At 43.6% G+C, this 22,399-nt stretch overlaps 1 protein-coding gene across 1 annotated transcript in view; it reads right to left on the bottom strand.

Annotated features, from left to right (window-relative positions):
• Positions 1 to 1,071: 1,071 nt before the first annotated feature.
• The window catches only part of ARIH1 (ariadne RBR E3 ubiquitin protein ligase 1), a 64,226-nt gene continuing 42,898 nt past the window's right edge, over positions 1,072 to 22,399 (bottom strand). The window contains exons 6-14 of the mRNA XM_074879971.1: positions 19,226 to 19,292; positions 17,930 to 18,036; positions 17,392 to 17,434; positions 16,229 to 16,300; positions 7,407 to 7,537; positions 7,250 to 7,307; positions 5,702 to 5,962; positions 4,726 to 4,838; positions 1,072 to 1,859 (exon numbers count right to left, since the gene is read on the bottom strand). Of these exons, the coding sequence (XP_074736072.1) occupies positions 1,775 to 1,859; positions 4,726 to 4,838; positions 5,702 to 5,962; positions 7,250 to 7,307; positions 7,407 to 7,537; positions 16,229 to 16,300; positions 17,392 to 17,434; positions 17,930 to 18,036; positions 19,226 to 19,292 (937 nt within the window). The 3' untranslated portion in view covers positions 1,072 to 1,774. The remainder of the gene's footprint in view (positions 1,860 to 4,725; positions 4,839 to 5,701; positions 5,963 to 7,249; positions 7,308 to 7,406; positions 7,538 to 16,228; positions 16,301 to 17,391; positions 17,435 to 17,929; positions 18,037 to 19,225; positions 19,293 to 22,399) is intronic.

Here is a 22,399-nt window from a genome sequence, read left to right as displayed (position 1 = left end):
GTGTTGGTATTGATCCGTGAGGGAGCCAAAGTGACTCAGGTGGCTGCTGGAAACAACATTTCGTATTACAGACCTGCCTGTAATCTGCCTTTTTTAATTCACCCCTTTCCAAATTTATTCCCCCTTGAAGCTGGCAGATTGGCAGAAAGCTTTGAGGACACTAGCCTGGCGAAAAATACCACAGAAGGAATTCCTATACAGGAGTAAATTTAATAAAACCACCACCAATTGTTTACTTTAACATAGCTCTTGTTACAGAAATCATAAAAATGGACTCAGTAGCTAACTCATTAGTTCTTTCCCCTTTTAACTGAAAAATACCCCACTGATTTCAACTTCTACTGCACTAGATGGAGTGTTAAATATTTGCCAGGACAGTATGCCCAGTAATTGAGCCCAAAACAAACACAAAGACAATTCCATCATCTTTCCTTTTCAATGTTACGACTTGTTATAATGTAAGTGAAACTTAAACATCAAGGAACGGTCCATTTGACAGATGAAAGGGGGAGGGAGAGGAGATCCACAGCTGAAATCTTTCCATAAGTCTTTTGAGAAGTGGTGTAAAACACCCCTCTCCTTTTCCTGCCTCGGAATTAAAAATAAAACTAAATACACACACACACACACACACACCCACCCCCCTCCTCTGGGTTCAGAGCGCGTGTCCTGCATACATGGATGGGAACAGCAGAGTTGGATTTGGGCAGGTATCAATCCAGGGCCAAGAAAAAAATAAAAAAAAAAGGGGGGGGCAAAGCATCCTGAATCACAGTGTGCACTGGTCACTAGGGCAATGCACACGGGGTTACCGAGCGTCAGGAGCTGCGCGCGAGGGGACGGGTCTGTCGCCAGCAATGGATACACACACAAACCGTGGAGGCCGTGGATGTAAAGGAATTGCAGGAAGAGGAGAAACCCAACTTCTCTGGTAAAAGCCTTCCAAAAAAAAAAAAAAAAAATTATTCACTACACCAGCACACGCTTCCCCCACCCCATCCCAGGGAAAACAAAACAAAACAAAAACAAAAAAAAAAATCAAACTGAAAGAAAATGCACAGCAAATAGACATAATCTTGAAGATTTTTAAAGAATAAATATTTTTTTGTAATTAAACATTATGCAAACACGTGCCACGCTTGCTCTTTGTCCATGCATATGCGCTATATACAACTTTGAAAAATACTGTGTTGTCCTCTTTTTGTTTTAAAAGTCATATACAAAGTTTTTTTTTTTTTCCTTGCTGTGTACCCCCCCTCCTCCCCTCCCCAAGAATCATCTTTACAATGAGCCAATCGACATTCATCCGTGTACCTGGGTGTCAGAGAGGAGGAGGGGGGCGGGAGAGCCATCCCCCCTTACCAAAGTACATCAAAATGGCTGGTTTGGACATGAAAAGCAGTGTCAAGAAACTGGTTTAAATTTCATCTGTACTACACACAGGAAAAGAAAGATAGAAAAGAAAAAGGAGTCGGCTTGGAGAATGAAGCTACGTTACAAGTTAAAGTTGGAGGGTTTTTTTTTTTTTAGTGCGTCTGTCACACTTATTGGCCGCCTAGAATACTGTTGTACAATGGTTTATCTACCTTTGTTTTTGTTTTTTTTTTTTATTACAATATAATTTACTTAAATTTTCTGTTAACAAAACAGAATCCCGGTACTACAGACCAGCGGTGTAACAGGCGTAGGTAGCGCCTTGTGTGTGTTTGATTTGAATCGCATGAGCACTCTAGATGGTAAAGGTTTCAGAGTTCGTTTTAATGCGGGGCCAGTCTCAGTCCTCAATGTACTCCCACAGGTCCTTCTCGTAGCCTTCATGCACGTGCTGCAACAAAACCCTTCGTCGACTCTCGCAGTATCTGCACCAAAGAGGAACAGCACAGAAGAGGCAGGTTAGGAACCACGGCTCATCCCCAGCATCGCGTAACGCAAACCTACATTAAGCCTCACTTCCGAAAGAGGAGATTCCCCCGAGAAGGGACTTTGTATTTGTAGCCTGTTAACAGCTCTAATTAAGACTTCAGTTACTCCAGTCACTCCACTCCAGGTCCCCGGCTGAAAAAACAGCATGCAAATTTAGAGTTTCCCATGCAAAAGTATCCCCAAAGCCCCTACAGCTGAGAAACCTCCTTTAATAACAGAAAAGGGAAGAAGCAGCGGCTGCAATCTGCAAAAGCCAGAGTACGGGTCAGCAGTGACACCCGAAATGGGACGGAGCTCTCCTCAAACACGGGCTGGTGCCTACTCTGAGCCGTTATCAGGACAACAAAAATCCAGGAGCTAGCTGGGCAAAGCCTCGGGAGCGCTGACCCGGTTTTACTCCCCTCCAAAATCCCAGTGGAGATGGAAGCAGTCACACTGGCTACAAAAAAGGGTTAGTGGTCTGGTTGGAGTGCAAGTTTTACCTCGCATTGCAACTCCTGGGTCTCAGAGGGGCACTACACCCTGCAGAATCTTCCCACCTACGCTCATTTAAACAGACAAAGCTGCAAATAAAACTGATCCCAGAGTTAGGCACAGTCCTACCAGGATCAATGATACTGAGGAAAAGTGATATCATAGGAACATATCAAAAGATGCCATGTTCATTTCGGGTGCGTTACCCAACTAAAAAGATAAAAAGCAGAGAAACATTTAAAGTATTCAGGTTCCAAGAGTAAATTATAAATAAGCAGCAGGCATTTCTGGATTAAACCCCTTCCAGCGGCGATGCTGAAGTCTACATCATCTTTAGGCACATGAGGGACAAGCCTAAGAGCTCCCAAGGCCCCAGGTGCAGCTGTGTTGCCGGTCCGTGGTTCAGCAGCACCCAGCCCGCAGTAGTGCGCTGTAACGTGAGAAACAGGAACCCAGGAGCTGACTGCTGAGTTACTGGTTCCTGCTGGGATTTCTGCAGTTCAGTTTCCGGGCACGTGCAGCGGCCAGGACGGCATCTGAGGGGCTCTGGCAGCTGGGAACCTGGCTTGCTCGGCAGTGGCCAAACATCCCTCTGCTCGCTAAAGTGAGGTGCACAGGAGGAGTGTCCCAGCAGGAGACCTGAGCAGAAAGCTATCCTGGATCACAAGGCATGCCAACACGTAGGCAGAAATTCCTCACCTTAACCCGCAGCTCTTATGCTGCTACCATTCAGTATCTGATCAGACCAACAGATTTATCTGAATAAAACTGTTCTGGCTCTTCTCCCTGCTATCAGCTGTTGCAACAGAAATCATCGTACACAATGTCCCATTGATTTTCGGAAGCATGTGATAGCAAACATTCACAGTTCTTGCTTTCCCAACTTCAGTTATTTTGCTGCTGGTGGTGGGGGTTTAATCCTGTTTTCTAGAAATGTCTTTGCAAATTAAGAGATCAAAACAGCTGAAACCAAATTAGCTAGGAGGTCAGTTCTTGCAGTTTCCCAGAGCTCTTTAAACCCACCTTGATAACATCCTTGGCCCCAGTCTTGCATCAGTGCGCTGGAACCAGTACACAAAGAGCACCGTGCAGGACTTAAGACATGACTGAACTAGTTAATTAGGGACCTGCGTGGGCTTGACAGATGCATACTTTCTTCCCAGAAACATGAAGGCAGGTTTGGGATACTATGTTTCCAGGCAATTGAGGCTATATTAGGTTTTAATTTCTTCTGGATAGCTGTTACCATCCCTAGAAGAGCATCCAATTGCAGAGGGCTTAAGTGAACAGGCAGCTTGAGCCAAGATACCAACTTAAAGGTGGTCTTAAAGCCTAAGTTACAAAATGTCTCAAAAGAGAAGGTCTGGCAAATCTTGTTCAGCCCCAGCAGTGCTGCCAGACTACGGCAGAACAGGCCACAGGCCCACCAAAGCTTAATGGTTACTTCCACTGCCCAGAGTCCCTGCGTCACTACGGCTCACCCTACTTCGGCTTCCCCCTGCTCCAAGCTAGGCATAACAAATTCGGTAACTTTGGCAAAATGCCTCAAAAATGCAAGCCATAATCCTGTGACTCATCTGCATTTACAGCTTTGTATTTTTCCACTGTGCAGAAGCCATTCCCCTGGGACTGTAAAAAGCACTGGCATTTATGTCACCTGGACCCTGGTCCTTCGGCTCTCCTCCCTGCCTGGGCAGGTTGCTCTCTCCCTCTTCTTCAAGGACAGCTTTACTACACCCACTTTTTGCACAAATGGACCCAACAGATAAATAAAAGAGCTGATTGCTCTCTTATGGAAACTCATCCTGGGCCAAAGCTGTCAGCTTGGAACAACAAAGCCACTCCCTGTTCTTTGGCCTTCGCTATGCAGGTCCCACCTTGGTCCTGGCCATTCCCACATGCTCCTTCCGTGCAGAACAGCCATTGCTTTTGGCCACAAGATTTTTTCATTACTGGATTGAATCTTCTAGCTACTGCTCAGCAGAGCAGATGCAAGGCAGAGTTGGGAGTCTCTCCCTGCAGGCTGCCACCTCCCCTGAGAGCTGGTCACATCAGGGGCACAAAAACATGCTGCCAGCATATGTGTGAGGGCTTCACCGCTGATGTTGTCAGGGGCTGGCGCGGGACACCGCCGCTGCTGTTCTCAGATGCCCAGGGACCAGCTGATCATCACAATGTATGGCAGAAGGCCAACAGCAAACAGCTTCCCAGGGACATGACTCTGGAGAAAACTGTAGCTTGGCAAGTACACGTGCCACTACTTGTCACACAGGATGGCAATACAGGTACTCGGGCAGCTTTGAGATGGAGAATTATTTAAAAACAAACCTGTACTTATCCTGTACTTTCTGCTTTATGTCTTGCAGCGAATCTTGGGATATATCTCTCTCAAGGTACCCAGAAAGCACCTCTGTAGCATTCTCTAAGTCTGCTTGGTTATTCTGCAAAGACAAAGAAAGAAAAAAAAAAAAGAAAAAAGGAGTATTTTGGGGGAAAGGAGGAAGATATTTTTTTCTTCATCTGAAATCAGTGCTGAAAAAAAGCAGGATTAGATATGCACTGTGTGACACTCTAGTAATCTGCTCTGAGCATCAAGGTTGAAAAAGCTGAAATTTCTTCATTTGATCATAAAAGAATCTACCCGCAAGTCTTACGTCTCCCTCAATCTGCAATATTCTGGCAAGCCTAAAAAAAAAAATCCTTTCCTTACTAGTGGTACAGTGCGGTACAAGACAATTCATCTCCCATTCTGCCCCTTGTCTCTATTTTTTTTTACCATCATTGGCAGAGCCTTTACTGACTCCTGGTACACGCACAGCAGCATCAGAGCACAGCTTTCGCTACTGCTCAGTAGTTCTGTGCACCCTTTGCTGAGCATGCAGCAGGGAAGCATTCTGCTTCAGTTCTGCACAAAGACCAGCAAAGGACTGCTCTAAATCATCATCAGTCAATACAGTGTCACTTGTGAAGCAGACTGGACAATTTTAACGGTAGTGCAATTTTAATGGTAGTGCCCTTGGAAAAAAGCCACACCAGGGAAAGTCAAAATCCCAGATTTAAGGCCTTCTTTGCCAGTTCAAGACAGAACATTGCTCCCTTTCCTGTTTTAGAGGGCAGCACCTTGTAACTTTGTCCTCCAGCAGACAATGCTACATGAGGCCCAGCAGGGCCTCTAACTTTTGCGCAACAGAATATTAAGACAGACTCACTTAGTAAAACTGGGGATAAGAGCTTCTCCAAGCATTAAATCTCTATTTCGCTTAGCTTTGTAAGCTGAACCCTTGACAACCATGTTTTCTCCTACCTCAAAGATAATGGACTGATTATTCTTTTTGAGGTAGAAGGCAAAGACGTAAGTGTACATGAGTGTGGCACGACACTGGCAGAGGACGTCGACTGCTTTCTTCAGGAACTGCACCTCGATCCACGACATGTTGTGCTGCTGCATCTCCTCCATTTTCTGCTTCACCTGAGCATAGAGCTTGTGCTCAAAGCGCAGGCTCTGCATGTGGTTCATATAGCGGTTGCAGTAGAACAGGTACCTCTGCAGGGCTGCTCTGGATCGCTGTGTTAATTCCCATTAGGGAAAAAGAAAACAAATAGTTAAAACAAAGTAATGGCTACAGGAGAAATAAAGCCTTCAGGAGGCTCTTCCTGATCCTGAGAACAAGCTTCCTTTCCAAGAGTGTTTCCTCTCCTCTCCCGTTGGCCAGACTTTGATGGCGCCGCTTTGTGTGGCACTGTTATTTCCACACAACGTCCGGGTTAAGAGGCCAGACCCACGGCAGTTCGCTGTCATGCAGGGGACTTCCTAGCACAGCTGTGACATCCTCACTCCCAACCTTGAAAGTAATTAGAATCGCATTGCTAAAGCCTGGTAAGTTTTGAATTTCAGCCTCTGAATTCAAGTTACAGGACTTAAATGCTTCCAGTGTCATGACAAACAAGTGAGAAGCAGGGGGTGGGTTTTTTTAAATTTTTTGCTAATAAGGAATTCTAATTAAATAATTACTGTGCTTGTGTTAAGAGGGCAACCTTAGGTTGCCTAGGCCACACTGATTATAAAGCGGGAAAAGACACCATGTGCTAAGTAGTAGAAGAGAACCAAGATGACTCAATACACAGCCATTAACCTTATTTTCTTCTCACTGACATCAACTGTAAAAAAATGACAACACGAGCATGGTTAAACTTGTATGTTGTGGAAGCACAAACGTAGCATGTATCAGCCAAAGCCATTCCTATCTGCAGGAAATACTTTGGTTCTTGGCTATGACAGCACTTTGACGGAGATGCAGGAAATGGAGTTCTGCAAGCTGCAGCACACAGCATGCAATCCCTCCTCATTCAGAAGGGTTTAGGCTCTACCCATATTCACAAAACAGTTTAATGTAGCTGCAACTTCACCTGCAACTTCTTCTATGTCAAGCCTCCAAATATAGCTATTGGAACGACAGCAGTCTATTTTATTTACATTCAAAAGGTCTGCTGTGTTTAAACACCTCAGGATTCACATTAAGAACTTTGCAGTAAAGAGCATTTCATAAAGGATGTGAGGCTTGTTGTCCCAGACCCACGGCGTTATGATGACTTCAAGTGAAGAGCTGCTATAAAACAGGCAAGGCAGCATGACAGATAACAACTGAGTTAACATGTTCTTCAAATTGGGTTAAAGTGGCTTTGAACATTTTTTTTCTGGCACAAAGCAAGAGTCCAAAAGCTGCGGGGGAATTTAACTGTCTTTTGAATTTGTGCCCAAATCCAGGAAATTCTTCAGAGCTGATTTATAGGTTTACAGAAAGCACGCCCCAGGGTTGGTGAGCTCCCTTACCACCAAAGGTTATGGACTCACCTCCTGTGCATCCCTTGCTGCCTTTGCATCATCCTCATTGTAGCGATTACAGTTGTACCTGTAACAGGGACATCGATTCCACAGATTTCAGTCCAAAATCAATGCCGTTTGCATCACGGCTTCTTCACCTTCCAGCAAGGCACGCTCCTGAACTCACCAGGCAGATCCATGGGGCTCCCAGGGGCCCAGGCACACCCAGCAGAACTCGGCTTTGCAGTTCTGGTTCCGACAGACCATGTGGTTGCAGCCCCCGTCCTTCTCGATGGTGACGTGGCATTTCGGGCATTCCTGTTCACCGGACAGAGAGCACCATTAGCAGGGAGAGCACAGAGCCCACAACAGCCCTGACGACAAGTTAGAAGGGTTCCCATGGCAGTAAGAGACAGCACATCAAGTGAAATACGTGGTTTACTGCTTCCCTTTGATCAGAGACCCTCTTCCGAGTCAGGCCCTAAAATATTTCCAAAGTTGGAGGAGCTAGATAGCAAAAAACCCCAAGGAATAACGCGTTTTATCTATGTTGCTATCACAGTGGTACACTGGATGGGTAATTTCATGACCTTCTCCAAAATCACAGCAGTAGTGATGGGCTGTAACAGCCCAGGGGAAAGCATCTGGCTTTCCTCACCATCAAGTGTTTGGTCCACTTCAGCACTCAAACTGAAAAAGCCTAACAGTGAGCCAGTATCATGCTGTTATCAATCCAAGACACCTGCAGTTGTAAAATGCCATCCAAAAAAATATCTGAAAACATGCAGCAAGAATCTAGCGCGCTTCAAAGAAGCTCCTGTCAGCTAAAAAGACACTTCTCCTCCTGGGGCATTTCCACATTTCCCATCAGGTCCCTTTTTTCCCCCTTCATGTGACACCTCACTGAAGACTTTTCTACAAAAGCCCACATGGGGCTTTTCCCTTTCAGGTGTGAGGTCTTTGACAAATATGAGGATATCAAAGAGCAGCACTGCACCAGGAAATCTTTGGGGAATAGGTTGTTTTTTTTGTAACACCAATATCATTCTCATGTATCAGCAGCATATGGCCGCTTCCTAAAATGATATTCAACTCATGTAGAGCATGAAAGATTATTTCTGTACTATCCCAATGAGTACACAAAACCGAGGTTGCAAGAACATACTAAGCTGCCTCTATGAGCAAAGGAAGCCAGTTCAACTCTCTTCTGCCACTTGCTCCTGTCCCTGTGACACTTCTCTTGTGTCAGGACACAATGCAGCTGCACAAGAGCTGGGCCAAGGAACACACCAGGTTAAAATCAAGCAGCAAGTTCAGAGGAAAAAAAAAAACAAAATAAAACCAAAAAAATTTTAGCCTGGATCACTTCCTCAGTCCAGCTCATCACACAACCACACCAGCATTTATGAAGTTTTTGCAGGAGCCAGTTTTATCTGGAAGGCAATAACACATCCAAACAAGTAATCGACACTCATGTAAAATCAGCTGCAGCTTTTGGGCCAGAAGTGTGTAAAATTCCCTCCTCAGTTAGGAACACATCTTTACTGCTTATTAACCAGAGCAACCATTTCCTAGTCTGGCATTCAGATGAACTCTCAATAAAGGAAGAATCTAACATGTTGAATCAGTCTGTAACTTTTATATAGGACACAATCCAACACGTTCTTGTACATTCACTCCAAGTGTCCCAACTACTACAACATTTTCATATGAGTTTGCCTATTTGTATTGTAAGAGACAGGAGAATTTGCAGACCAAGTACGCAGAAGATTGCTCAGGAGGTGCAGAAGACCAATGCGGTCTCCAGATGTCAGACGTGGTGCTTCCCGCGGCAGGGCAGGATGTCTGCAGGAAGGGAAAGCAGGTTACAAGGGAAAAAAGAGACAAGGGGGAAGACACGAGGGACTGCAACTTCTTTTAGGCCAACATTATTAAACTGCTTTCAGTTAGTTTTGCTTCCCGATGATTGCAACTTTGCAGACCTGAGCACTGATGAAAAATAAGGCTCATTACAGCAGCTTTCCCTAACTTTGAGGCTATCGTTGCTTCGAGCTGCAGGGCTGCACAACACTACATTCCTTTCCAACCTAAATAATTTCATGATTCTGGTCTCCCCAGCAACTGGCAGAGCATTCTGCTTGAGTACTGCCATCATTTCTTCCTCTTCAAAGTCCTGCTTTGGTCCTACGTCCTGATCCTGAAGGGAAAGGATTAAGGACTGGACAGAAACAGGCAACATCCCACACAACCAGCAAGGTTTTCCGGAGCCATTCCTTTGAAAGGAGATGCTATTACAGCACTTGTTTGGAGTACTGCCCTCCTGTTCAGCCAGGAAGGGGCAGCATTCCCTTCCCATCGACAGGTCACAACCAGGCCTTGGCCTGAGTAAGACAACAATGCTCAGTTTGTACCCAGAAGGCCAGGTTTCAGCTGGGGTAGAGTTAATTTTTCGTCTTCGTAGCTAGACTAGTACTGTGGTTTGGATTCAGTATGGGATTTGGTATGAGAAGAATGCTGATAATACACTGATGTTTTCACTTGTTGCCAAGAGATCAAGGACTTTCCAACTCCCCATGTCCTGCCCGTACACAGGTGTACAAGAAGCTGGGAGGAAGCATGGCCAGAGCATCAGACCCAGATTAACCAATTAAATATTCCATATCATGTAACGCCATGCTCAGTATATAAAGGAGGCAGGTTCTCTCTCGCTTCCAGGATTGCAATTGCAGGATGTTGATACTTTTGGGATCGCTAGCCGGGAACGGGCTGGGTATCAGTCAGCAGGTGGTGAGCAATCGCATTGCACATTACCCATTTGTACTTTCTGTTATTGTTTTATTTTACTACAGTTATTAAACTGGTTTTATCTCAACTTATGACTGAGATCTCAACCTTTACCCCTTCCATTTTCTCCCCCAGCCCCAGGCCAGGGGAGGGTGAGCAAGCGGCTGCATGGTGTTTGGCCACCGGCCAGTCAGGTTTAAACCAGGACACCAGGTTTGTCTTGTAAATAAAAAGATTCCCCAGATTTGGCGAACTACTCCAGTAGCTCCAATGAATGTTTCTTTATGCAGTTGCACCTCTCATCCCATCCTCATGTTCTGTCAGTACACGACATGCTAGCTCACTGCTTATTTGGTTTGGTTCAGGTTTTTTTGGGCTGGTTGTTACTCCGATGGGTTCCAGCAGCAAGCAAGCACATATGGGGATTTTTCCAGACCTGTCTTCCTCCCCATCACCTGTGTTTATCCTACAACAGAGTAACTTACTACAGAGTGAACGAAGCACAGTAGCTCCCTTGCTGGCCCTCTTGGGGGGACAACATTAACGTGTCCTCTTGGGTGTCCACAGGATGGGTACTCAGCCACGTAAGTTTGTTCCCAATTAGTCAATGCAGTTCTGTGAACTTCAGTCAAAAATGGTCTCTCCCTTGAGCGCAGTACCCAGAGCAGTATCTATTTTCTTTTTCCAGGCAGCTCTCCTCCCTCTTCCAATCCTGCACCAACACCTCAGGACCCAAATTCAGGTTTATCCCATTGATATCCTCCACAACTGCTGCTCAACGTGCTCATCAGCCAGAGTGCACTGTGCTAACACATATGAACAGTGGCACTGCACCCCGACACATCACGACACAGCTCCCCTGTCACTCAAACGCTGGCCCTGGGGCACACAACGACGAGTGGTTTTTCAAGAGAAGATGGTGGTCGCAGAGCGATGCAGTTTCTTCCAAACGCCTCTCATCTGATGAGACGCCGACATCTGTGTGCCGCGATGGAAGATGCAGCTAATCCAAGCAGCTGCAGCAATCACTCCTGCTTAGGAAAATCCCACAACTGGAAGAAGAGAGAAAAGAGTTCCCAGGTAACCTACGAAGCTGGGAGAGGTGCAGTGGGGCACGTCCACACCACGAGGATGTGGGGCCACCTTCATCTGCAGCTCGGCTCAATTAGGAGCACTGAAATTCTGCTCTCCTGTCTTTGAGGATGAGACCAAGCTCTTCAGTGTCTCAATACCACATGGCGCTTAGGGCTTCTAGCCCTGTGATGCAAATTAGAACAAAAAGACCCTAATTACAGCCCTTTTATTACAGGGAATGCCATCCTTTTAAAGCCTTTATATGCCTGTCAAGCAAAGCACAGGGAAGACAGATTACACAGTAAGCTATACAGATCCATGAAGTTGTGTAAAAGTGTAAAGGTTGAATATTATTAAAAATTAAGGAAAAGCCATGAAAAGAACATACTAAAGAAATGCTGAACACCAGCGGAAAGAAAAAAGCAGCAACTACTCAAGCCACCAACGCAATGAGTGGGAGAGGTTTATAGATTAAGGAGGATAGGGAAGGAAGATCTTATTTAGAATTACGGCTACGCAACAACATAATAGCCAGCAAATCAAATTACTAAACCGGTAGATTATTCTGCACGTTATCTGTCATGCCACAATGCAGAAGTGACCTCATTAACATTGTTCCACTCTAAACAATTCGGTGTTGTGCTTACATGCTGCACTTTGAAACAAAAGCCTGGGCAAACCTGGCAAAGGAGAACAATCCCTGCTTTGTCGTAAAAGGCTGCGTGTACATAAAACACCATAAACCTCAGCTGCTGTTTTATGAACAGGAGGCTGACTAGAAACATATTTCATATTTCAGGGCAGGTGAAACAGATTAGTCCTCTCTGGGAACTCCTGGAGGCAACTGGTGTACATCAGCCTCCCAGCCACGTTCACAGTGACACTTTCACCCATAAACCCATGCTATAAAAAAAAAAAAATCCTCAAACACCACAGGGATTTCTAAATGCATTTCAACAAAATCCAAGAACACTGAACTTAATTATGGTTAGCGCAAAATAGTACACCATGACAACACCTAGAGTCATTGAGCAAAGCAGGGTATTTTAAACACTTGCTCATCTGAGAGGAAGAGATGGCACTTTGACATCTTAGGAAAGATGCTGTTCACAGCTCTGGCACGAAACTGCGCTGGTGAGAAATGAAAGAGTAAAGTTCGATGCTGGGGCTCGGGGAGGATCTAGCAGGCTGCCAGAACCTCCACGCGTTAGAACAAATGTAGGACTTCCAGAAAGTACAGAGGGAGCACATGTTCAGACATTAAAAAGTGACCTGAAAAAGAACAGAACTGGGTTTGTGCCATTTTATCTCGCTTAAAGGAGAAAAACGGCCAATAGCTTTTTTGGAGGAAGAAAATCAGGCATTCAAGCCCTGTCTAGCCCAGAAGATAACGAGATGGTGACATGCCAGGAGCCAAAAGCAGTGAGGCAGCGGCATTTTTAGTATCAGATGAACAACTTTCATTAACACCAATTTAACTTCAACAAAAAAACCCCCAAGAGTGCCTTGGGTGAAGATCAGCACCGTTAGCATCTGTTGTTCTTTAGCATTCTAAGATGCAGAAAGATTAACATCACTGGAAGTCAGGTTTGAAACCAGTTTCCCCTCTCTTTCTTTCAGGATCCTTTCAGACAGTCCTGATACACCTTAAGAGCCCACAATAAATGTACAAATCCAAATTTTCTATATTTCTTACTCCTTTGAATGTCCACTTAACAAAAGTAATGGATCTGTGTCGTTTCTTTATTTCCAACATCTGAAACTTGCCTCGTTTAATTCAAGAAAGGGACTACTTAGGAACGGAGTTTGTACAACAAACTGAAAAAAGAAGAGTGCAAAACATTGGACTGTTCAGCCCTTCTCCACAAGAAGGCTGAGAATTAAAGGCTTGATAAAGACCTTGTATTACTTTATCTTAAATTTAAATTAGTTAAGCTGAACTCATATGTGAAAGTAGCTTAGTTTAAGTAAAAGGCCATCTACTCCAGCACACTCTGCTGCAAAGGCTGTATCTTTTGTATAAGTAGAAAGAATTTAGTACAGGTCTCGTAAGTGCAAATAAATGAATGTAAAAAAAAAATATATATATATAGGAAACCACAGAACTTGCTACTCAAATCTCATTTTTCATTTGGACCATTCTACATAATTCATCAAAAAACACATCACATCACTCCAGTTTGTGTACAGAAACAAATTCAGCTGGGTTTCACGTTTCTATTCTCTCATACAACAATTGCCTCATTTTCCTTTCCTATTCTGTCTCCCAGAGCAAGCTGGAACAAATGTATCTCAGTCTCCTGTTGCGAAGGATTACCCAGTTTTCAAGCCCACGTTGCAGGAGGTATGGTATTTTTCCCTTATACCTTCATCTTGTTAAGACAGGAAGTTTTCTTCCCTGAATGGAGACCACATGGGACAGGACTGCAGCTCAGCATCATGCTTGGAGGACTTGAGAAAGCACTTTTGGAAAGCTAGAAACAACACTGGAGACCATAGTAGCAATTTAATTACTCGGAGCGTTTTTTCCACTGAAAATAGGGAGTTTTGCATCTGATGGTACCTGATCTGATTCCCTTCTATGCTCTTCAAAATGAAGAAATTCGACACAGAGTTTAGGCTCTGACTTGCAGTCGCTGAAGCGAACAGCTGTGAAGGCACAAGACATCCCTCCCCAAACACAAGTGCCCTGTTTTCCTGCTAGAAATAGCACAGAGAGTAAGGGCAGATGTGTGCGCACTCCAGCTGTGCAATCCTTTCCCAGTGTATCGCTACAGCTTCACGCTACAGCAGGAAAAGAGTTTACTTGGTTCCTCTCTGAACAGCAGCAGGACTGTGTCACTGTCAGACAGGCACTTGGGTTTCTCCGTGCCTTTGGCCAAGGGCCAACGGGCAAATCAGACAAGAGGAGGTGGTGGCTGGCAGCCCCACAGCTCTGGGCCGATCCGGTTCTCCGGAGGCTGCAAAGCTCCGATTGCACATGTTCCAGCAGCCAGTGCTGCTCACGCTTCATCATTACAGCAGTGTGAAATTATCACCTTCCACATCTTGCTGCCCACAAGAAGGCAGAGATCATTATGAGGGGTGGGTTACGTTTCCTGCCAACTTTCCCTTCAATTGAATCTAGCGTCAGTTTGGAGAGAGAAGAATTGCAATATTGTCCTTCAGTTAATTCAATTGATATGGATACCATAAGACTCCAGGACAGTTGGCTTGCTCAAGTGTCTGGTGTAATTACCCTGATGTTATTTTTCTTCCTGTTACTGCTGTACAGCCTGGGCTCCAAAGTATTTTCTTGCTGTAGGAGCGTCTCGTATGGTATTAGAGGAAGTAGCTTAGACAGTGATGTTCAAGGACAACGGCTCTTCTGCTGCTGACACCAGACTACAGGAACTAACAGATAAGCTGGGCTGATGCCAGCATGGCTTGGCCATATTCATTTCACCACCTCACCTCTGGATGGGTGTTTCCCACCAAAAAAAAAAATAAAGTCTTCTTACTCCAGCCATTCAATACTATTTCTGACATTCTGAGCTATGCTTTAAACATCAGCCCAACCACTAGCATGGCTCCTACCAGCCAAAGTCTAGATCCTGGTTAAAAAAAAAATAATAAATTTCTCTCTTCACAATAATTCTGTCTATGCTTAAGTCTTTGGGCAAGCAAGCTGCAGAAGCAGACGTTGTCTCCTTTTCAGACAGGAAGAGTAGCTTCCTATTTCCAGTAGCCAGCATTGGTGGTGGCACTTTATTCACGTTTCATCTACATACACAGGCGTATACCATTTCAGCCTTTTCAATGGGCACAGAATCCAGTAAGGGAAAGCTTAACATTTGATTGTAACAAAACCCAGCAAGGAGAGCTCAGATCCTGGTCTTTAGCAACACATGCCAAAGGAGGGGCGGGTAGAAGATGGGGAACCCAAAGGCCATCGCCAAGATCACACCCCCGAAGGGCAGGAGCAGCTCCTCATCTGCTCCTGAGGGCTTTGTCACAGGCAAAATAGGGCTGCGGCCATTCTGACATCCCAAATATTTGATACCCAAGGCTACAAGCTGCTTTGCATGTGCTTACACTCAGCTCTTTCCAAGCTATTTGGCTACTCTTCCTCAGGTTTAATACAAGCAATACCTGAAGACCAAGCAAACTTGGAACAAATCTCGTTCAGTTCTGGAGTCACAATGCATCTCTGAACACACCCACCCCAGAGAAAGCCAAGTTCACTTTATTGAGCAACGTTCAGCCTCCAAGCAGGGACCACACAAGCCTCGGCCCACAAATAAGGAAGAAGCAGCCGAGACTGCCCAATTTCAGCCTGATTTTAACTATGCATTTCAGCTTCATGGGTGTTTCTGCTTTCACCATAATGCAACATTCCAGTTCAATGAAAAACACACAGCCAGCCCCAGAAAGAAGCAGCCACTGCTGCAAACAATACCATTAACCAGTTACACAACAGAGCTAAGAAAACAAAGCAGCCATTTCCTCACACCCTCCCCACCTTCTTCCACCCTCCTGGCTCAGCAGTCATGAGACCCAGGTCTGCTCCTAACTCCCCCCCATGGCATCTGCTGCTTTTGTTTTCTCGCCACCATGCCAACCTTTGTTTTAATTCATCCCAAACTGAACAAATGCTGAAGTTTCAGGCAAAGTTGAGCTAGCTAAAACGAAGACATTTACATAATAAAATCTTAACAGCTGTTCTGCCAGTCTCTATCTGGAATCCTGCCCAGCGGAAATGAACAACTCCTCAAGAGGCCAACCCAGGGGATTTAAAGGCAGATGTAAATTATCACAGCCAAATCAAGCCACGGGTGGTGTTAACATGTTTCACACGCTTGGAGTGAGGCACAGATTTGCTTAGGGAAGTCATCAGTGCCAGACAGGAGCCCAGACTTAAAACCTGAGCTTCCTTTGGGTCCCCAATTAACTCTTTCTTCCAAGAGCCAAATCCACTTAACCCAAAGAACCTCACCTGATTGAAGGCAGTAACACCTATTTGCTCTTCAAACAAGAGTACTTCAGTGTACTGTGGATTTTAAGGCTTGCTCTTAACTAATGACATGCAACAGAAAAATAATCCTAGTACAGAGAAATTGGGCTTTCTTTTTCATCTGATAAGTCTATATAAAATATGAGAAAAACCCTCACCTTTGTGTTTGCTGCAATCCAATTAGAAGTTTCACTGTCATCATCACACTTTTTAATCCATTTCTTTAACCACTGTTAGAAAAATGAAGAAACAAGTTATATTTAAATAGAGGAATTGTAAATGTTCCCAAGACAGCTGCTTACATTAAGGTAAGATACATACAATCTCACGGGAATATGGGGGGGGTGTTGGTGTTGGAAAGCAGTGCAAACAACAACTAATTTAAGTTGCAGACATTTCCTGCAGCACCATCCTGATCCAGTGAGCACAATCACTCAGCACAAACACTTCAGCAATGACTTTGCAGTTCTTAAGTTCTTAGTTCAATCAACATAAACTTCACATGGGACTCCCAAATAATATGGACATTGTAACAGTGATGTGCCAAAACTGCAGTCAGACCCTCTGTGATGCCCAGCTTTATGTCAAGCCAAGTTTTTCCTTAGACTTGCAATGGCTTTATCAAATGAATGCACGTAACAAAAGCAAAAGCTTGTTTCCACCTGTTAGATAATAAACTGACCACATCTAGCCTGGAAAGACCAGCTAAACCATGCTAAACCTTCAGCGAGGTTTCCCTCCCCTCTCCCCAAGGAAGTTTTTTTTTTTTGCATTTATCACTAGGAACACAGACTGCTCTGTCCCCAAGGCATGAAACATAGCTGTCCCCGAGTTCTGCACAGGCCACAGGACCCCAGGCTTCATTACAGCATTCAACAGCTCCATGAACAGTTCTAGAGTTTGCTGCACAGCAGCAGGTCCCAGGACCAAATTAATTCCTTCAGTACAACAAATCACAAGCCCGACGAAGCACCGAACACCTACAGAAACGCCTAGTACAGGAATGCTTGTCAAGTGAAGCATTCGCTCCTGAAGCACCTTCATTCCTCTTCAGAGGGTCACAGCTGTAACAGCCTCCTCCTCCAGGCATTTCGCCATCTGGCTGAGGCACTGTTCCTTCACAAGTCCAACTTTGAGGCATCCTGAAGGCATCCAGCGCTATTTCACCGATTCTTCTCACGTTATCATCTAAACAGGTGAACTACTATGCTTCTTGATGTGAACAGCCTCAAAGCTTGTGCTTCATTTCTAAGTCTTGCACATAAATTGACTTTAAACTTTTTCAGGTCATGCATTTAGAAAACAACTTTGATGAGCTCACCTTGCATTTAACAGGATCATGCCAGTTCTCACCACAGTTAAAGCTGTAAGTAAAAGAAAGGGGAAAATAATCAAATAGGGCAGATGATTATACTTTAACTAGGTTAACACCTGGAATTTTTCTTCTGGGTCGTTCTGCTGAAAGACCAAAGCCAGTCCTAAGGAAAAAATTATACATGTCAAGAACCCCTCCAAGGCTCAAAGCCCCACATGGCCCTTTCAGAGCGGTATCTCTCTCCATACGTTTTGATTCTCTACAGTGCCTGCAGTCAAGAACCTCACCTAATCTGAAACCACTCAACAGAAGGTCATCTTGGTGAAAGCTGCATCTGCCTCCATGTCAAAGGAAGGGCAAGACAGAGAGAGCAACAACTACATAGTAATGGGCTTTGCAACCAGCTTCCCACTTGAAGCCTACCCCACGCTTCTCCCAACATCTAAACCACATCCCAATATAAAGACTTACACAATACGTACTAAAGACTCTTAAGGTAGTAAGTAAAAAGCAGTATCAGCGTCTTTTACTTGATAGTTCTTACCAAAACTGACGTCCACATTTGCAGCGAACAGGTTTAGCATCAGGATATTGGACTTTAACAACGTGGTGGCAATCTGGGGCAGGACACCATTTTAACAGTCGATTACACTAAGAAATAAAGCAAAAAAACCAACATACTGGAAAAAGGATGCTGCACAAGGATGCTACCTGCCCTTCATCCCTTTTTTATCCTTTCAACCATGACCTTCAGTCACACTCCTTCCTGTCTTACCAGTCCTCTGCAGTAAGAGCGCTCTCTCCTCAATCTAAGCATTTACTTTCTTTCTACTGAAAGAAAGCAGGAATACGATAAAGTCAACTCTTCACTGTCAAATAGCCTCTTCTGAAAAATGAGGAGCATAAATACTTCTGCTGACCTCATAGCTCACCCAGAGAAAATACTTGAAGAATATGAAGCTATAAGGCTTTCCACGGAAAAAAGCATGTCAAGTTGTTCGCAGCTCCCACCTGTGTTCCACCACTGCAACAGTCTTTCTGAAAATGCTTTACAAACGCCACACTGTTGCTTTTTACAAGCACCACTTTCTAACGCTCCTTGAACACCACCTCATCACCTGTTCCTGCTGTACTGCAGCCAGATACGGGTCTGCATTGCTACTTTTGTCAGTCTTTCAGTCCGCAACACATGCTTAGCTCCAGCGTTGCATTTAAAAAGAAAAAAAAAAAAAAAAAACAAAAACAAAAAACCCAACCAACCTGCTGCATACATCACTTCAAACAAGGACTGAAAACTTGACCCCAGTTAACAATATACATACTGGGCTCTGCAGTGAATCTGAACACATACAACTGGGAAATTGGGACAGCAGAAAAATCTTCCAAAGCACCTTTCTCCAAGTTTATTTCAATTTTAAAGTTGCAGAGTTATTAGTATTTTGCAGCTTTACTTCAAATGGCAAATGTTTAAGGCATGTTCTTGTTTACAAGACTTCCTGGTTTTCAATCTGAAGTATCTCAGGTAACAGTCAAGAACTATATATATTAAGTCTCCTCAGAACCTATATATTGAACAGCTCTTGCATTCTCTTTACCTACAACTGCTTGCTCTATCTCTAGGTTTTTTGTTCCGCAGATTTTTATTACTATTTTCCTACAACTATACCTGTAGCTAAAAGGGCTATAAAAAAACCCCTTCAAACTTGTAGTCACACTTGATTAGAGACTAAGTGAAAAACCCTGCTCTACAGTTATAAACAAGCCTCACTTCCCTGGTTTGGTACATACGTGAGACAAAACCAATGTAGAAGCCATTAAAAATTTCTAATAAAAAACTCACCTCTACAAAACTATTGGTTATTAAATGCTGGTACTTTAATTTAACCTTGGAATCTGTGATCAGACGCCTGTGAAAAGGGAAGATACACAGAAAAGTTATTGTAGTAGAAAAATCTTTTTTTCCATACATAGCCACTAAGTTAAGATAGACAGTTTTGATTGCTCCTTCTACACTTGCATATACTTTTTCTTACTTACTTGTTCTCCATTTATTTGTTAGATCATTTATTATATTACAAAAACTACAAATATAGTATTTAACTTCTAATATTAGCTTCAGAATTATACAGAAAGCTCATGTAGTTCAAAAGAACTGAACCTCCGGGCGTGGGGATTTTTATTTAAAAACCCTTTCCTGAAGAGTCCAACAAATAAAGCACACAATTTCATCAGTTAATTTACATTAAACACGCACATTTTGTAGTAAATCCCTTTAAAAAACTCCAGAACAACTGTTGTGCAGTTTATAACTTTGGTAGACCTCTTTCAGTTATGGCTGAAGTGTCTTCTGCATATATAAAAATATAAATCTGGACTAATATGCACTTTGAGGTATTTCTGTTTTAAATCATTCCATGAAATAGCTTTATACAGGCCATATCATGTATAAATATTGAAATTAATAGATTATCCATTTTAGGGTGCAGCCAAAATCAGGTGTACTCCTGCACATTATCATGCCAACATTCATTAAAGACCAGCGCATGTGACGATGCGATGTTGCGCAAACTCTAGCCCTCAGCAGTCTGGGGAGCTCCTCACCAAAGGACGTGCTAGTTATTACATAAACATAGCACGTGGCAGTCAAATTCCCAGTGCTAAAATGAAACAAATCAGCTGACAAAGCATCTCATCAGGCCCATGTCCATGGCAAGCCTGTGATTTTGGAGTGAAACTTACTGAAGAATGAAAAAACAATTTGAATTTATAATATGAATTATAAATTTCACTTTGTTACTCCATACCTAGGCTTCTAGACATAATAAATATCACTTGAAAAATTTATTGTATTATAGGTATATATCAGGAACTGGAATTTAAATGAAGAGTAATGCCATAACTAACCAGAGCACACTGAATATGTAATCCACTGTCTTTTGCTTACCACACTGCCTCTAATCACTCCGTTAGCAACCTCGCCTGCTCTAGATTTGACAGCACTTCCACAGCACCACTCAGGTCAGGACCTTCAAAAACTTTGCTCTGAATGTTACTGGGTTTTGACAAACAATAAATGAAACTAGACCAATTAAGAGATGAAACCCATTCCCAGGGCCCATAAACCATACTTTCCTCTGTGATCCAAGCTATAAAAGAAGCAACCACACTGAAGAAGCCAAGTTGGAAAAGCAAACTGCTTGCAAAAAACCCTTAACCCTTGATCTCTTCTGGCAGCTCAGTTCAGAAATACACAATCTCCAAAATTCATCCAAAGATGTCAGCAATCCTTTATCAGACCACAAAATTTACACTTGTGTTCCATTTTGATATTGCAAACTCCTCAAAGACACCAATCGGTGGAATCAGCAAAATCCACATGATGTGAGAGGTCAAACGCCCTCCCGCAGGAATTACTCCAAGACCATAGCACGTTCTGACATGATGCAGCAGCAGTGGTATTTGCAATTATGCAAAGGAAGATTAAAAATGAGGCAGCACTCCATGAGAGTTCCATACAGGAACCCAAAATCCATCCATTCCCACCGAGTGGGTTGATTTTGAGAGGTTACTACCAGACTGCTGCACCCACGAGCAGCGGCCATTAGACACACCAGTGATAAAGGCAGCCTGCCTTGCTTATTAATGAAACCAACAACTTCACATGTAGGTTAAAGCAATTACCAGCAGCATTAGCAAGGGTGAACAAGGGATAGAAACAGATTACCTTCAGCCACTTTGAAGGTCTTGAAAGAACTGAAGGGGTCCCTCTCTTCAACCTTCCTACTTAAGTAACAAGGAAAATGGACAATAAGGTAGCTAAGTACTCATAAATCCAGGAAAAACATCTGAATTGCTAAATTTGGACTCGTATGGAGATAATTCAACTTGGAGACAAACTACCTTGCTGAGGGCAAGTAATAAGAAGGGTGCAAATTAATAACAACCTATGTACTTTGATTTTCTGATGGATAAAGAAACTGATGCCTCTATACATTGCACATTAATTTCAGGTTCCTATAGCCTGGAAACCTGGAGCTGGAGACTTTGTAAAAAGAAAAAGACCCAAAAAGAGAGTAATTAAGGACATGGGAGGGGTTGCAGATTCCAGCTGGTCTTACTTACATTTTTATTCATGTCATTTCATAGGATTGCCACAGTTGTCCATTTTTGCTTTTAAAAGAAAGCATTAGGCTTTTGCAAAAAACTGCACCTCCCACTCCCAAACATTCCAGGTATCCCCATAAGATCAGGGAAAGGTGGATTTTTACCTCCACAAAACACTTATAGTTTTATTACACAAAGGAAGCTTGTTCGCTTTACCACCAAGATGCCATTTTGCTATCATAGACCCCAGATATCTCTGTCATTTCTAGGCAAGGGGGAATCCCACAGCACACGGTAGGAGTTGAAGCCTGCACAGATTCACCCCAGTGTCATGGTTTTCCATGCTATAAAAGCCATGAAGTGAAACAGAGATAGTCAGACCTACCTATCAAACGATAGCAACAGAAGCCACAGCAACAAGAGCCAGCACTGTTCTCCTCTTGTTCCATCCTTTCCTTGCTGCTCTACCACCACAGCCTCCGCTGCTAGTCTACTTTACATGCACTATTTGAACAGCTTCTTTGAACTGTTGCAATCAAGAACACACTCAAGAAATTTCCTGCTAAGAGTGCACACCACCACAAGTTGAGTTCAGACTTCAGTAAACAAAAATCTCAATCAAGACACTCAAGATGTTATGCCAACTTCAGTTCAGCTTCCACCCACTGAACTCCATAAACCGCCCCTCAACAGGGCATGAAAACATTTCAGCTACTTCCACTTCTACCCAGCCTACACTTCATGACTAACATAGAGCCAGTAATGCAGAGGGATATGGGAAATCACCAGTCTGAAAGCAACTGATATAAAAACCAGCAAATTAATATCAAAGAGTGAGTCAGACTTCAGGAAGGAAGGAAAAAGGTAACAGAATAAGCTTCTATTTAGACACTTTTTAGCATGAAAATTA

The sequence above is a fragment of the Strix uralensis genome, chromosome 11 (genome assembly GCF_047716275.1).
Source record: "Strix uralensis isolate ZFMK-TIS-50842 chromosome 11, bStrUra1, whole genome shotgun sequence".
Taxonomy (NCBI): Eukaryota; Metazoa; Chordata; class Aves; order Strigiformes; family Strigidae; genus Strix; species Strix uralensis.
The sequence above is the reverse complement of the archived record's forward strand: the minus strand, read 5'-3'. Positions and strand labels throughout refer to the sequence as shown.